General features: G+C 34.2%; 1 protein-coding gene across 12 annotated transcripts in view; it reads left to right on the top strand.

Annotated features, from left to right (window-relative positions):
* CENPK (centromere protein K) overlaps positions 1 to 18,047 on the top strand; it is a 69,855-nt gene that overhangs the window by 36,781 nt on the left and 15,027 nt on the right. For 7 of the 12 annotated variants that reach the window (XR_014831451.1, XR_014831446.1, XR_014831447.1 and 4 more), the window contains one exon: positions 1,358 to 2,247. The exons of 1 other annotated variant lie outside the window; for it this stretch is intronic. Coding sequence is in view for 5 of the 11 variants with exons in the window: in XM_005672481.4 (XP_005672538.2) it covers positions 1,358 to 1,516 (159 nt within the window). In the remaining 6 variants the exon portion in view is untranslated. Of the gene's footprint in view, positions 1 to 1,357; positions 2,248 to 12,192; positions 12,242 to 14,631; positions 14,694 to 18,047 lie in introns of those variants that run through there. 4 more of the 12 variants (XR_014831452.1, XM_085002412.1, XM_085002413.1 and 1 more) reach the window with 2 other exon arrangements.

Below are 18,047 nucleotides of genomic sequence, written 5' to 3'. Positions count from 1 at the left end.
AATATACATATTTGTTTTAAAGTAGAATTTCTAGCATTTAATTGTTTCTGGCATCTACTAGATGTAATTGAAGTGAAAAGTAAGAAAGATTTTAAATTATTTTAAAATAAGCAATTGCTCTAAAGTAGGAATAATATTTAATTATTTTATTATCATATCTAAAAGAAATGAGACCACAGCTTTTTTTTTCCTGTAGGATGTGGTACTTGAAATAACTAAAGTTAATGAGAGATGACATTTTATTTCAAGAATTGAGATGTTGATATTATGAAATGTGATTGAGTTGAGAGCTTTATAGTTTAATTTCTATTGAACTTTGTATTTGTATAAATTGTATTTTCTTTTTCTGTGTTTCTTAAAATAATATCTTTAAAATGTTGGTCTGGCAATTCAGAGATAAGTCATCTAATCCATGATCTGCCACTAATTATGTATCCCTTGAGAAATCTTTTAACCTTTCTGGATTCAGGTTTTGTAATTTGTGGAAGCACTATGTAGGAGATGTGGAGGTAGAGTAATAACTGATATATTTAGCATTTTTCATTCCAAAGAAAATTCCAAAGAAAATTATACTCATAGAATATAAGTGTTCAAAGAATTTTAAGTGTATTTCCTAAACTTTTCTAATGCCAGTGAATTTGAAAAAGACAGGTGATTCTCAGTGTACATTAGCGGTCTTTCTGCAGCTTGTTAAACCATAGAAACCTGTTTCTTAAGACTCAGCATCTTTACAGAGCCCAGTTCCTTGGCATTTGGGAAATGTATTAGTCATATAATTTACGATAGTTACTCAGAACTTCTCAATTTGTAGTTGTAACACTAAGAAATCAAATATATTTATGATTGATTTGAAGGAAATGATGATAGAGTTGTTGTTTTGAAGATTTATCAGATGAATAGGTATTTTGGGGTGGGGAGAGAAGGGTTGGTGATTTCTCCTTCCCTCAAATATTAAGACATACCTGTTGTTTTTTGAACTTTGTGTGTATTCTGCTGAGTATCTGTGTTTTCTATTTTTATTTTTAAAAAATGTTATAACCAAACTTCTAATACAAACAAGTTATTAATCCTAAGAGAAGTGGGAGAATTGTAAATGCCTTTTAACCCCTTTTTAGGAAATGTTTTAAAAGTTAAGATTGGAGATTTATTTTAAAGCTATTTCCATTCACTAATATTTGTAGTTTTTTAAAAAATACAGTCAGTTATTTAAGTTAGCGCATAGAAACTATGATATAAACAATTATTCAAAGAGAAAAAAGATCAACATTATTCGGTAAAAAAAAACCTTAATGTTTTATTATAGCTCTATCAGTTTTTTTCCCAAGTAAAGTATATTTTAAATGATGTTTTTTCCTAGATTCTTTTAAATAGATTATTTGATGTTCCACATGACCCTTATGTCAAAATTAGTGATTCTTTTTGGCCACCTTATATCGAGCTACTTCTGCGTAATGGAATTGCCTTGAGACATCCAGAAGATCCAACCCGAATAAGATTAGAAGCCTTCCATCAATAAAAAGATGGTTTTTTTTCCCCACATAGTACTTAAAGAATCTTGTCATTCAAGGATAATGGAAACACTGAAAATTACTTGGCTAACAAACATTATTTGCAAATCAAAATACACAGTCCTTCTTCTTCTTATGCTTAAAATGACTCATGCTGCCATTTAATATTCATTTAAAAATGGTTCTTTCACAGTCAGTCAGTGCTTTGGTGTTTTCAACTGGATGGACAAGAATGCAAGTAAAAAATATTCTAGACTTAATCATTATAAAACTTTAAATGTACCTTAATTCTGCAATATTCTTTGGAAAATTCATTGTTAATTTATAATATTGCTAATGTAATATTTTTCTTTTAAAATTTATGACAGTTTCTTTTATGCATTTTGAGTTACATATGCAATGTTTACATTCTTTTTATTTAGAAATTATATTGGATAGGTCATTTAATTTGCAGGAGGTTTAAAAATTGACGTAATGTCTTATGTAGAAAGAACCATAATTAAAAAGTATTTAGTAAATATGTTTCATGTATACTGCCATATTTCTAGATTTCTTAAATAATTGGAATATAAAGAAACTAATGGATAAAGGTAGTATGAAAACCATATGTAATGTATATTATAAGTAATATTATATATAAACCATTCTTGATTCTGTTAATTATTACTAACAAAATGGTGTTCATAAAATTTTATTAATACTCTTCGGCCTTTTTGTAAATAAAATCCTCATTTAAAAATCTCTAGTTTTTTTGTGATGTGGCATGATATTTTAATTAACAGACTTTTTCATAGGTAGATAAATCAAGTTATTATAGAACTATATACAAGCTAAACTAGAGAATTCCAAACCCTTTTTTGGTATCATTAGTTTTCTAAGAGGACTTAAGTGATTACATATGAAAATGCTTTCTATTTGATGTTATTCAAGTTTCTTGCTTACCTTAAATAATTGATTTTTTTTTTTGAAGTAAGCAAATACTATCCCAAGTATTCCAGGTCCCTTTTATAGAAAATACAAATACTATTGTATTTTAGAAAATGTAAGTTCTTTAATAGAAAGATGTCATACAAAAGTACCTTCCTAGAATACTCCAGTTGGGAGGCAAAGGAATGAGCAATTTTTCATTCCTTGAAGTTACTAGAGTGAGGAGAAATGATTTCTGACAGGATAAGTGTGACAACAGTTCTATACAGCAGGTTGCAAGAAATAGATAAAGGCAATAAACAATTTGATGATTTATATCTACCAAAACTTACACAAGGGAAAACAGTAATTTTCCATAAGCCTGTATCTGTTAAATTAATAATTAATAAGCTTTCAGAACAGAGAACATTAGGCTTAAATAGTTGCACTGGTGAATTATACCAAACATTCAAGAAGAAAATGATGTTAATTGTGTGCAATCTGTTCCAAAAAAAAAGAAGCTAATTCATTCTGTGAGGCCAGCATTACTTTCAACCAAAGCCAGACAAAGGTATTACAAGAAAGGAAAGCTACAAGTATCTTTCATGACACATATCTTTCATGAACATAGGTATAAAAATCCTCAACAAAATAATCAAATTCAACAATGTATTACAAAAAATTATGCACCAGAGCTAAGTGATATTTATTCTGGTATTCAAGACTGGTTCAACATTCAAGATCAATTAATGTAATCCATCACTTCATCAGATTAAAACAGAACAATTAGGAGTTCCCTTGAGGTGCACTGGCCTAGGGATCTAGCATCACTTCAGTGGCTCTGCTTACTGCTGTGGTGTGGGTTCAATCTCATGCCTGAGAACTTATATATACTGTGGATGTGGCCAAAAAAAAAAAAAAAAGAAAAATCATATGACCATACCAACAGATTACAAGACAGCTATTTGACAAAACTGGATACCTACTCATGATGAAAACTCTCAGTGAACTAGAAAAAGCAAGGAACTTTCTTAGCCTGATAAAGGAAGAACATCTATAATGTCATGCATTATTACTTATTCTTGAAAAAGAAAAAATCTACAGAGAACTTATGACTAACATACTTAATGGTGGGAAACCAGATACTTTCCATCTAAAATCAGGAACAAGACAAGAATGTCTTATCTCACCACTGCTATTCAACATTGTACTGGAAGTTCTACCTATACAATAAGGCAAAAAAAAAAAAAAAATCCCAAAAATCAACAAAAAAATCTCTTGGGAGTAAAGACCAATTATATCAAGTTTATGGATATAAAATTAATGTAGGAAAGCCATTTGTTACCTGTACACCTGAGATTCAAAACAGTACATTAGCATGAAAAATATGTATAAGATTAATGTGAGGAAACTTACAAAGTTATAAAATTAAAGATCTAAATAAATAGAAAAATATTCCATGTTTATGGCCATTAAAACTCATATTGTTAAAACTCAGTTCTTTCCAAATTTTAATGTAATCATAATCAAGATTCCAGCAAGTTACTTTGTGGAGATCAATTCTAAATTTACATGGAAAAGCAAAAGGCCAATAATAGCTGCCACAACATTGAAGTACACAGTGGAAGGACTGACAGCAACCACAGGACACACTAACTACAGTAACCAGGACTGTGATATTGGTGAAAAAATCAAATAGATGACTGGAACAGAACATAGAGCCCAGAAGTAGACTTGTACAAATATGGTCAGCTGACCTTTGACAAAAGAGCAAAGCAATCTAATGGAGAAAGCTTTAGTCTTTTTCAACAAATGGTGCTAGAACATGCACATGCAAAAAAAGAAAAACTGGAAACTGACACACTGACATTACACCTTTAACAAATATAACTCAAAATGGATCATAGATCTTAATGTAAAATGCACAACTCTGAAACTTCCAGAAAATAACATGAAAGAAAAATCTAGTTTGAACTTGTTAGGTTCAAAGACTTTTTAGATAAAATACCAAAAGCAAAATCCATGGAACAAAATGTTGCTAAGTTGGACTTAATTAAAATTAAAACTTTATGCTTTGAAGATACTGTTAGAATGAAAAAAACTAGGCCACAGATTGGGTGAAAATATTTGCAAAACACATATCTGAAAAAGATAATGTCGAACTCACCAAAATATAGGACTCTTAAGCAACAAAACAACAAATATCCCAATTAAGAGGGCAGAATGTCTAAACAGACCTCAGCAAACAAGATATACAGAATGTCTAAACAGACCTCAGCAAACAAGATATACATAAAGAAATAAAGCAGATAAAAAATCTCTATCATATCTCATCATAGAAATGCAAATTAAACAATAGTGAAATACTACACACCTGTCAGAATGGGCAAAATCCAAAACATTGACAATAAATTTTGACAAGAATTTGGAGCAACAGAAACTCTCATTTATTGCTGGTGAGAATGCAAAAATGATATAGCACTTTGGAAAAAAGTATCCTAAGCATACTCTTACTATACAACCCACCAATTATGCTTCTTGGTATTTGCCCGAATGAGTTGAAAACTTATGTTCACATAAAGTCCTGCACACCAGTGTGTATAGCAGCCCTTTTTAGTAACTGCTGAAATTTGGAAGCAATCCATATGTTCTCAGTGAGTGAATAAACCATGGGAATCCATGCAATGGAGTATTCATCTATGAAAAGAAATGAATTATCAAGCCATGGAAGGATATGGAGGAAACTTAAATACATGTTCCGTTTAAGTGAAAGAAGCCAATCTGAAAAGGCTTCATACCATATGATTCCAGCTGTACGCTATTCTGGAAAAGGAAAAACTGTGGAAACAAAGTCAGTGAGTGGTTGCCAGAGGTTGTGGTTTCAGGTTATTGGTACAGGGGAGGGCAGGGAGAACGGTAGGATGAATAGGTGGAATATAGGGAATTTTTAGGGCAGTGAAACTCTTCTTTATGATATTGCAATTGTGGATACATAGCATGTATTTTTCAAGACTGGTAAATCTATACAATGAATCCTAATGTAAACTATGGACTTTAGTTAATAATAATGTTTCACTATTAGTTCATCAATTGTAACAAGTGTTAACACAAATACAAGATGTTAAAGATAGTGGAAACTATGGGCAATGGGGAAGGGAGTATATGGGAATTGAGGAACTTTGGGGAAAGATTTTTCTTAATGATTAAAAAAAATACAGGAAGAAATGGCTTCTCTAGTTCCAGTGGATGTTATTGGGTCTGCATGGAATACCTGCAACTCTTTATCCATTTTTGTAACCATAAAAGCTTCCATGGACAAATTTGACATATATAGTATGTCAGTCTCAAAAAAGAACAAATGCTGATAATGTCATAGAACCAGGGAATTAATTGACCTGCTATACTGGGAAGCATGATATACAAGATAATATATTTTCCTTCTGGTTTAATCACTTGAGAGGTTTTTTTATGTTACTTGAAAATGAGAACATTTTAGCATCACTCAAAATCAAATGAAGTTTTCACTCTTGTGGAAATTAATTTTATGCAACAGTCTGACACAGACATAGAAATGTGTATTTTGAGGTTGTTGGAAGAAATAACATTTCTATTTAAAAAGGGCTAGGCATTGTACAGCCCTTAACTCTTGTGGTAAAGTGGGTTAAGGATCTGGCATTGTGACTGCAGCAGCTTGGGGTATTGCTGTGGTGCAATAGGTTAAGGACCTGGTATAGGTCACAGCTGCAGCTTGGATTCAATCCCTGGTCTAGGAACTTCCGTATGTCACAAGTGTGGCTGAAAAAGGGGAAAAAAAGGAACAAATGAAATAACATTTGGTTATGAAAAACAATTAATTATAAATCTCATATCTGATTAAATTAAATAATTAAAATACAAATTCTACAAATAGGTTGAACTCTTCCCTAGGTAAAGATGGAATTAATGAATTTAAACATAATTTGAAGAACTCATCCAGAAAAATAAAGAGAAAATTATGAAGAGTCAATAAAATGAATAGAGGACAAATTGAGGAACTTCGCCAACATAGACATTCCCAATGAAAAGAATAGAGGGCATGAGGAATAATCAATATTTGAATAGATAATAGCTGAAAAAACAGAAAGCCTTAGAAAAACATGTACAGCGAATACGGTGCAGGATAAATCTAAAACCACACCATTAAATAGTTTACTGAATCTGTTAAATATCAAGGAGAAAGAATTTTCAAAGATACAAAAGAGAAAAAGATAGTTTACAACACCGAAATAGCAATTTTGTCATTTATCCAAAAAAATAGATGTTGGTGCTGAAGGAAAAGATTATCAACCTAGAATTCCATAACAAGCTAAACTATTAAAGAATGAGGTCAAAAATAATTTTTTTGACAAAATATAAAAACCTTTCCCACAATACACTCTCCCTAAAAGAACTGTTAGCATGTACCTCAATCAGAAGAATTGTTTAAGGAGTTCCCTTGTGGTACAGTGGGTTAAGGATCTGGCATTGTGACTGCAGCAGCTTGGGTTATTACTGTGGCATAAGTTTTGATCCCTGGCCTAAGGACTTCTGCATGCTGTGGGTGTGGCATAATAAATTAATAATAAAAGAAATGTTCAATCTAGGAGGAGGATGGAGCATAAAGGAAGCAATCATGAATATATCGATTTTTTTAGTCTCAATTATGAAAAGAAGACCTTGGAGTTCCCATCGTGGCTCAGTGGAAATGAATCTGACTAGTATCCATGAGAATGCAGATTTAATCCCTGGCCTAAGTCAGTGAGATACGGATCTAGCATTGCCTTGAGTTGTGTGGATCATAGATGCAGCTCGGATCTGGTATTGCTGTGGCTTGGGCGTAGGCCAGCAGCTACAACTCCTATTCGACCCCTAGCCTGGGAACCTCCATATGCTGTGAGTGTGACCCTAAAAAGATAGATAGATAAAAAGGAAGACTAGCTTTAGAAAAAAGTGTTTCTGGGAAAGATAAAAAGATACCACACTTTAAAACATCAGGCTATTCAAATTTTAAAAAAATCAACAACCTATGTTTAAAGGAAAAAGCTCTACAACAGGTTATCAAGTTTGTGTTAGCTTGTTCATAGTGGGGGGGAGTATTAATTTTTCTCCATCATTATTGTATGTATTTATCTTCAGGCATAAGTACATGCACATGCATTTATTTTTAGGCAGAAGTAAGGAGTAAAATTTTGGTAAGAAGTTAATTTATGGGAAATATTCAAGGTTTTTTGAAGATGAGATAGAATTTCCTTATTTTTTGGCTTATCTTAAGGTGTAAAGTGTTTGTTTTGAATGTAGAGGATGATATACATTCTTACTGTTAATGGCAGAAGGGCAAAGGGTTGCTTTTGCTTTGGGACAGTTGCATATTATAAAGGTATCAAAAAAAATATATCAAGGCAAACTTTTTTTTAAGAGAATACAAAGAGCCCTATACATAAAAGCACAAAAATTGAAATGAGTTATATTAAACCTAGAAATTTCTGTCTATAAAAATGGAAAACACTTTTAAAAAGAGTTAGAAGGCAGTGCATAGAATAGGAGAAAAGTATTTACAGTGTCTGTATCCAACAAAGAACTCCAGTTTGGGATATATAATGTCCCAGAATCAACAAGTAGAAGACATTCATCCCAATTAAAAATTATATTGGTAAAAAGATGCTTCACAGTAGAGAATAAATATCTTGAAAATGTTTTTAAAATAAAGGAGAAAGAGCATCTTTGTTCTGGCTGCCTTAAGAAAGCACCACAAACTGGGTACTTAAAAACAGATTTCTTTTAAAAATTTAATTATAATTGATTTACAATGTTCTGTTAATTTCTACTGTATGGCAAAAATGGCCCAGTAATAACATGTATATATACATTCTTTTTCTCGTATTACCTTCAATCATGTTCTATCACAAGTAATTGGATATCGTTCCCTGTGCCATACACCAGGACCTCATTGCTTGTCCATTCTAAATGTAATAGTTGGAATCTACTAACCCCAAACCCCCAGTCCATCCCACTCTCTCTGTATTGGCAACCACAAGTCTGTTCTCCATGTCTGTGAGTCTGTTTCTGTTCTGTAGGTAGGTTCATCTATATGTATTTAGTCTTTTTATTGCCTCTCCTGCAGCATATGGAGATTCCCAGGCTAGGGGTCCAATCAGAGCTACAGCTGCTGGCCTATGCCACAGCCACAGCAACTTAGGTCTATGACCTATACCACAACTCATGGCAATGCCAGATCCTTAACCCACTGAGCAAGGCCAGGGGTCGAACCTGCAATCTCATGGTTCTTAGTCGGATTCATTTCCACTGTGCCATGATGGGAACTCCTCCTGTGCCATATTTTAGGTTCCACATATAAGTGATATGATATTGTATTTGTCTTTCTGACCTACTTCACTTAGTATAAGAATCTCTAGTTGCATCCATGTTGCTGCCAATAGCATTATTTTATTCATTTTTATGGCTTAGTAGTATTCCATTGTATATATGTACCACTTTTTTTTTTCTTTTTAGGTCCATACCTGCGGCATATGGAGGTTCCCAGGCTAGGGGTCGAATCAAAGCTGTAGCTGCTGGCCTACACCACAAGCACAGCAACACCAGATCTGAGCCAGGTCTGCAACCTACACCACAGCTCATGGCAATGCCGGATAACTTAACCCATGGGGTGAGGCCAGAGATCGAATCTGCATCCTCATGGATCCTAGTAGGATTTGTTTTTGTTGAGTCACGACAGGAACTCCTGTACCACATCTTCTAAATCGTTTCATCTGTCAATGGACATTTATGTTGTTTCTATGTCTTGGCTGTTGTGAATAGTGTTGCAGTGAACATAGGGATGCATGTATCTTTTTGAATTATAATTTTGTCCAGATATACACTCAGGAGTGGGGTTGCTGGATCATATGGTATTTCTATGTTTAGTTTTCTGAGGTACCTCCATATTGTTTGCCCTAGTAGTTGTATCGGTTTACATTCACACCAACAGTGTAAGAAGGTTCCCTTTTCTCTACACCCTCTCCAGCATTTGCTATTTGTAGACTTATTAATGATAGCCATTCTTACTGGTCTGAGGCGGTACCTCTTTGTAGCTTTGATTTGCATTTCTCTAATAATTAGTGATGTTGAGCATTTTTTCATGTGCCTGGTGACCATCTGTATATCTTCTTTGGAGAAATGTCTATTTATGTCTTCTGCCCATTTTTCACTTGTTTTTTTTTTTTTTTCTGTTGAGTTGTATGAGTGATTTGTATATTTTGGAGATTAAACCCTTGTGGGTTACATCATTTGCAATTATTTTTTACCATTCTGTAGGTTGTCTTTTCAGGTTTTTTTTTTTTTTATGTTTTCCTTTGCTGTGCAAAAGCTTGTAAGTCTGATTAGGTCCTGTTGGATTATTTTTGTTTTTATTTCTATTGCCTTGGGAGCCTGACCTAATAAAACATTTGTACAGTTGATGTCAGAGAGTGTTTTGCCCCTGTTCACTTCTAGGAGTTCACTTCTAGTGCCATGTCTTATGTTTAAGTCTTTGAGCAATTTTGAGTTTATTTTTGTGCATGATGTGAGGGTGTGTTCTAGTTGCACTGATTTATATGCAACTGCCCAGTTTTTTCAGCATAGCCTTCTGAAGAGACTATCTTTTTGCCATTTCATATTCTTGCCTCTTAAGTTGAAGACTAATTGACCTTAGGTGTATGGGTTTATTTGAGGGTTCTCTATTCTGTTCCATTGATACTTACCTCTGTTTTTGTACCAGTACCACCCTGTCTTATTTCTGTAGTTTTGTGATATTGTCTGAAATCTGGGAGAATTATGCCTCCTGCTTGTTTTTGTTTGTTTGTTTGTTTGTTTTGTTTTGTTTTTTCCCTCAGGATTGCTTTGGCAATTCTGGGTCTTTTATGGTTCCGTATGAATTTTTGTATTATTTGTTCTAGTGCAGTGAAAAACGTCATGGGTAATTTGATAGGGATTGGATTAAATCTTTGTATTCATAGAGTAGTATGCCTATTTTAATGATATTGATTCTTCCAATCCAGGATCATGGGATACTTTCCATTTCTTTGAAACCTCTTTAACTTCCTTAATTAATGTTTTATAGTTCTCAGCATATGTCTTTCACTTCCTTAAGCAAGTTTATTACTAGGTATTTAATTTTGGGGGGTGTGATTTAAAAATTTTTTTTTATATTTCTTTTCTAATATTTCATTGTTAGTATACAGAAATGCAATTTATTTCTGAATGTTTATCCTATATCCTGCTACTTTGCTGAATTCCTTGATCAGTTTGAGTAGTTTTTATGTGGAATCCATAGGGTTTCCTGTATGTAGTATCATGTCATCTGCATATAGTGACAATCTTATCTCTTCCAATTTGGATACCTTTTATTTCTTTTGTTTGTCTGATTGCTGTGGATAGGACTTCCAATACTATGTTGAGTAGAAGTGGTGACACTATACTTGCCTTCTCCCAGATTTTAGCAGGAAGGCTTTCAGCTTTTCTCTCTCGAGTATTATATTAGCTGTAGGTTTGTTATAAATAGCTTTTATTGTGTTAAGATATATTCCCCTCTATACTAACTTTGATAAGAGGGTTTTTTTTTTTTATCATGAGTCAACATTGGATTTTGTCAAATGCTTTTTCTGCATCTGTTGAGATGATCCTGTGGTTTCTGACTTTCCTTTTGTTAATGTGATGTATGACCATGATTGACTTGCATGTGTTGAACCATCCTTATGAACTTGGAATGAATCCCACTTGGTCATGGTCTATGAACTTTTTTATGTGTTGTTGGATTTGGTTGGCTAAAATTTTGTTGAGGAATTTGCCTCTGTATTCTTCACAGTTATTGTCCTATAATTTTCTCTTTTTGTAGTATCTCTGGTTTTCATATTAGTGTGGTCATGGCTTGATAGAATGTCTTTGGAAGTGTTCCTTTTTCTTCAGTCTTTTGGAAAAATTTAAGAAGGATAGGTATAAGTTCTTCTTTGTGTGTTTGGTAGAATTTACCTGTTAACCCATCTAATCTTGGACTTTTGTTTGTAGGGAGTATTTTTATCACATATTCATTTATATCTCTAGTGATCAGTCTGTTCAAATGATCTATTTCTTCTTAATTCAGTTTTGGTGGGCTGTATGTCTCTAGAAAGTTGTCTCTTACTTCTAGGTTGTCAAATTTTTTGGTATATAAATTCTGGGCCAGGGATTGAATCCCAGTCAGAGCTGTAACTCACTATGCTGGACTGGGGATTTAAGTCTCTGCCTCTGTAGTGACCTCAGCCACTGCAGTCAGATTCTTAACCCACTGAACCACAGCAAGAAACTCCTGATCTTGTACTTTTAATAAGAAAGTAAATAAGGAAAGAGAGGTTCAAATGAAAGTAGTTTTTGCTACTATCTAGGTTAAAAATTTGGTTTAGAAAGACTGAAATTATAAAATAAAATCTAGGTCATGAATTTTCATGAGCTTTGCTCACCCATTAATATAATATCATATTGCTACGTGCAAATCTGAATCTTGTTGAAATTGCCAGATAAATTGTAATAACAAATCACAATAATCTTTCTATTTTATAAAATTATAAATCATTTTAACTATACAGACATTAAAATAATAGATACTCATGTGTACTTGATACTCTGAATTAATAGGTGTTAACATTTTATGATAAGTGAGGTTGTTTTGTTTTTCAAGCAAAATTTTACAGGTTTAGTTGATGCTCAGTTTGTGCTCCTCCTTAATTCCATCCTATTCTTTCTCCCCTAGGTAACTATGATCTACTAAGATTCTATATATTCTTCCTCTGAATACTCTGGTAAGTTTGAGATATATATTTATTGTTAAAAATATTTATAATTAAAACTATATAAATTATCATATATTCACATCCTATGCCAGTATCTATTATATACATCCTTTCCCAGTTTGAATCACAATGTATCCTATTGCAGCATTTCGACTTAATTCCAATTTATCCCTGTTAACATGCATTGATTCACTCCATCATTTAACTTCCATGTAATACTTCTTTGTAGGAAAAGATTACAGCTTATTTTTTCCGTATTAATAATCATTTAGGTTGTTTCCATTTATACTTCTATCAGCAGTATATTAGATTTCCCGTTTGTCCCCTCCTCTCAAACACTTGATATTATTAAATTTTTAACCTTGTTGCCACTCTAATAAAAGAAAAACCATTTACATTTCCATGATTATGATTAAGATTATACATTTCATTACTCATTTATTGGTTATTAGCTTTTCTCCTGTGACTTTCCGGTTTATGCCATTTTCCTGTTTTTAATTTTTTGGCTAGTCTCTTATAGAATTTTGAGAGTTATTTCAATATTCTAGATATTTCTATGTGTTGTAAATTATTCTCCCACTTTCTGGCTTGTATTTTCACTTTTTAATATTTTTAAAATTTTCATTTAATAAATTTAAACTTATCAATATTTTTCTGTGTGCCTTGAGCCTTCACACATTAAGAAATCCTATAATAGTCCTTCAAAAGATTAGAAAATATTTATTTTCACTGTATCAAATTCCATTCAGTCTCATTGAAATAATAACATGTTTTGTGTTGAAAATGTGTTAGATTTTATTTTATGTGTTGAATTTGGTTTTAGTGGTTTTAATGTCTGGGAGGTAGAATTCATAATTCATCATTTTTAGAGACAGTCAGTCACCTGTTCCAATTTAATCATTTCAAACAAGCATAAAATCAGAACTCTTTTTTTTTTTTTTTTCTTTTTATTGCCATACCCATGGCATATAGAAGTTCCCGGACTAGGGGTGGAATCATCACTATAGCTGCAGGCCTTTGCCACAGCAATGCTGGAACCCAGGCACATCTGCAACCTATGCCACCGTTTGAGGCAACACAGGATCCTTAACCCATTGAGCAAGGACAGGGGTTGAACTGGCATCTGCATGGACACTATATCTGGTTCTTAACCTGTTGAGCCACGACAGGAATGCCCCCAAATCAGAATTCTTGATCTCACTTTTTTTCTTAAAATACAAGCAGTCTAATTTTAAGAAATGCTTTGTTTTTTTTGACAAAAAAAATTAAATTTATATGCTAATGTGTTAAAAATTATAGCATAGAAATTTACTCTTCCTTCTAAAAGTTCCCCAGCACATATTCTTTAACTTTCAAATTCTTCTGCCTTCTGGTTTTTCATCTCCGAAGTGCATAGACACATGGATGCAAGCATACCTACACAGAGATTGCTTCCTCTCCCAAATTTCTATTTATTCCACCTTTAATTTACTGCAAGGGTACTTTTATTTAGGTTTAATTAGACTTCTAAAGACTGAAAGCAAAGCTTTTTTTTTTTAAGATGTAAGTATGGAGTTTGCTGTCATTTCTACTTTGCCCATAATCCTCGTTTCTTAATTAAACAGAGGAAGAAAGGGAAAGCTGGAGTGGAAAAAACTAGAGGTTTGGTAATTATAAAAATTTTATTAAATTGGGAGTTCCCGTCGTAGCGCAGTGGTTAACGAATCCGACTAGGAACCATGAGGTTGCGGGTTCGGTCCCTGCCCTTGCTCAGTGGGTTAACAATCTGGCGTTGCCGTGAGCTGTGGTGTAGGTTGCAGACGCGGATCGGATCCCGCGTTGCGGTGGCTCTGGCGTAGGCTGGTGGCTACAGCTCCAATTCGGCCCCTAGCCTGGGAACCTGCATATGCCGCGGGAGCGGCCCAAGAAATAGCAAAAAGACAAAAAAAAAAAATTTTATTAAATTGAATTAATTAATTTATTGGGCTTTTTGTCTTCTAGGGCCACACTCGAAACATATGGAGGTTCCCAGGCTAGGGGTCAAATCGGAGCTACAGTTGCTGGGCTATGCCAGAGCCACAGCAATGTCTGCAACCTAAACCACAGCTCACGGCAACGCCTGATCCTTGACTCACTGAGCGAGGCCAAGGATTTAACCCGCAACCTCAACGTTCCTAGTTGGGTTTGTTTCTGCTGCGCCACAATGGGAACTCCTATACAATTTTTATTTATTATTGTTTTCTTATCTTTATAATATTTTTATTTTTTCCATTATAGCTGGTTTACAGTGTTCTGTCAGTTTTCTACTGTACAGCAAGGTGACTCAGTCACACATACATTTTAAATAATTTTTTTTTATTACTCAAATGAATTTATCACATCTGTCGTTATATAATGATCATAACAATCTGATTTCACAGGATTTCCATCCCATAACCCAAGCATATCCCCCCACCCAACAAACTGTCTTCCTCCAGAGACCGTAAGTTTTTCAATGTCTGTGAGTCAGCATCTGTTCTGCAAAGAAGTTCAGTCTGTCCTTTTTTCAAATTCCACATGTCAGTGAAAGTATTTGATGTTGGTGTCTCATTGTATGGCTAACTTCACTTAGTGTGATAATTTCTAGGTCCATCCATGTTGCTGAAAATGCTGGAATTTCGTTCATTTTAATGGCTGAGTAATATTCTCTTGTGTATTATGTACCACATCTTCTTGATCCACTCCTCTGTTGATGGACATTTAGGTTGTTTCCATGTCTTGGCTATTGCAAATAGTGCTGCAGAGAACATCGGAGTACAAGTGTCTTTGCAAGACGTAGTTTTCTCTGGATAGATGCCCAGGAGTGGGATTGCTGGGTCAAATGGTTGTTCTATGTTTAGTTTTCTGAGGAATCTCCAACTGTTTCCCACAGTGGCTGCACCAATTTACAATCCCACCAACAGTGTACTTGTGTTCCTTTTTCTCCACACCTGCTCCAGCTCTTACTGTTTGGAGACTTTTTGATGATGGCCATTCTGGCTGGTGTAAGGTGGTACCTCATAGTGATTTTGATTTGCATTTCTCTAAGAATAAGTGATGTTGAACATCTTTTCATGTGTTTTTTGGCCATCTGTATGTCTTCTTTGGAGAATTGTCTGTTTAGATCTTCTGCCCATTTTTTGATGGGGTTGTTTGTTTTTTTGGTATGGAGCTGCAGAAGGTGTTTATAAATTTTGGAGATTAATCCCTTGTCAGTTGATTCACTTGCAAAGATTTTCTCCCATTCTCTGGGTTGTCTTTTCGTTTTGTTTAGGGTTTCCTTTGCTGTGCAGAAACTTTTAAGTGTGATTAGGTCCCATTTGTTTATTTTTGTTTTTACCGTTATTTTCTAAGAGGCAGATCTGAGAAGATGTTGCTGTCATTTATGTCAGAGAATGTTTGGCCTATGTTTTCCTCCAAGAGTTTGATAGTGTCTGGTCTTATATCTAGGTCTTTAATCCATTTGCAGTTTATTTTTGAGTATGGTGTTAGGGAGTGTTCTAATTTCATTCTTTTGCATGTGGCTGTCCAGTTTTCCCAGCACCACGTGTTGAACAGGCTGTCCTTTCTCCATTATATATTCTTGCCTCCTTTGTCATAGATGAGTTGGCTGTAGGTGTGTGGGTTTAATTCTGGGCTTTCTATCCTGTTCCACTGGTCTGTATTTCTGTCTTTGTGCCAGTACCATATGGTTTTGATGACTGTTGCTTTGTAGTATAGTCTGAAGTCAGGGAGCTTGTTTCCTCCAGCTCCATTTTTCTTTTTCAGGATGTCTTTGGCTATTCTGGGTCTTTTGTGCTTCCAAACAAATTCTAAGATATTTTGTTTGAGTTCTGTGAAAAATGTCCTTGGTAATTTGATAAGAATTGCATTGAATCTGTAGATTGCCTTGGGTAGTATAGTCATTTTGATAATATTAACTCTTCCAATCCACGAGCATGGTATGTTTTTCCATCTATTTGTGTCGTTTTGATTTCTTTCATCAGTGTCTTATAGTTTTCAGAGTACAGGTCTTTTGTCTCTTTAGATAGGTTTACTCCTAGGTATTTTATTCTTTTGGATGTGATGGTAAATGGGATTGCTTCCCTGATTTCTCTTTCTGATCTTTCATTGTTAGTATAAAGAAATGCAGTTGATTTCTGTGTATTTATTTTGTATCCTGTGACTTTGCCAAATTCATGGATGAGCTCTAACAGTTTTCTGGTAGAGTCTTTAGGATTCTCTAGGTATAGCATCATGTCATCTGCAAATAGTGATAGTTTTACTTCTTCCTTTCCAATCTGGATTCCTTTTATCTCTTTTACTTCTCTGCTTGCTGTGGCTAGGACTTGCAAAAAAAGTATGTTGAATAGTAGTGGCGAGAGTGGACATCCTTGTCTTGTCCCTGATCTCAGCGGGAATTCTTTGAGCTTTTCCCCATTGAGAATGCTGTTCGCTGTGGGTTTGTCACATATGGCCTTTATCATGTTGAGGTAGGTTCCCTCTATGTCCACTTTCTGAAGGGTTTTTATCAGAAATGGGTGTTGGGTTTTGTCAAAGGCTTTTTTCTGTGTCTCTTGAGAGGATCATATGGTTTTTATTCTTCAGTTTGTTAATGTGGTGTATCACACTGATAGATCTGAGGATATTGAAGAACGCTTGCATCCCTGGGATAAATCCCACTTGATCATGATGTACAATCCTTTGAATGTATTGTTGGATGCGGTTTGCTAGGATTTTGTTGAGGATTTTTGCATCGATGTTCATCAGTGAAATTGGCCTGTAGTTTCCTTTGTTTGTGGTATCTTTGTCTGGTTTTGGTATCAGCGTGATGGTGGCCTCATAGAATGAGTTTGGGAGTATCCCTTCCTCTGCATTTTTTTTTTTTGAAATAGTTTCAAAAGGATAGGTGTTAGTTTTTCTCTAAATGTTTGATAGAATTCGCCTGTGAAGCCCTCTGGTCCTGGACTTTTGTTTGTTGCATGTTTTTTAATCACACTTTCAATTTTACTTGTGATTGATTGGTTCATCTTTTCTATTTCATCTTGGTTTAGTCTTGGAAGATTGTACTTTTCTAAGATTTTGTTCATTTCTTCTAGGTTTTCTGTTTTATTGGTGAATAGTTGGATATAGTAGTCTCTTACGATCCTTTGTATTTCTGTGATGTCCATTGTTACTTCTCATTTTTCATTTCTAATTTTATTGATTTGAGTCCTCTCTGTTTTTTTCTTGATAAGTCTGGTTAAGGGTTTATCAGTTTTGTTGATCTTTTCGAACAACCAGCTTTTTGTTTCATTGGTTTTTTTTTTATGGTTTTCTTCATTTCTGTTTCATTGATTTCTGCTCTGACCTTTATGATTTCTTTCCTTCTACTAACTTTAGGTCTTGTCTGTTCTCTCTCGAGCTGCTGTAGATGTAAAGTTAGCTTGTTTATTTGGGCTTTTTCTTATTTCCTGAGGTGGGCTTGTATTGCTGTAAACTTTCCTCTTAGAATGGCTTTTGCTGCATCCCATAGGTTTTGGAGTGTTGTCTCTTCGTTGTCATTTGCTTCTAGGTATTTTTTAATTTCCTCTTTGATTTCTTCAGTGATCCATTGGTTGTTTAGTAGCATGTTGTTGAGTCTCCATGTGTTTGCATTTTTTGCCGATTTTTTCTTGTTGATTTCTAGTCGTATAGCATTGTGGTCGGAAAAGATGCTTGCTATGATTTCAATTTTTTTAAAGTTACCGAGGTTGGATTTGTAGCCCAGGATGTGATCAATCTTAGAGAATATTCCATGTGCACTTGAGAGGTGTGTGTATTCTGTTGCTTTTGGATGGAATGTCCTATAAATATCTAT

This window comes from Sus scrofa, chromosome 16, assembly GCF_054392235.1.
Source record: "Sus scrofa isolate SSC_HxYL_T2T_F1_AM1 chromosome 16, Sscrofa_HxYL_maternal_Yorkshire_Landrace_v2.0, whole genome shotgun sequence".
NCBI classification, from domain to species: Eukaryota; Metazoa; Chordata; class Mammalia; order Artiodactyla; family Suidae; genus Sus; species Sus scrofa.
Note: the sequence above shows the minus strand (reverse complement) of the source record. Positions and strands in the feature narration are given on the sequence as shown.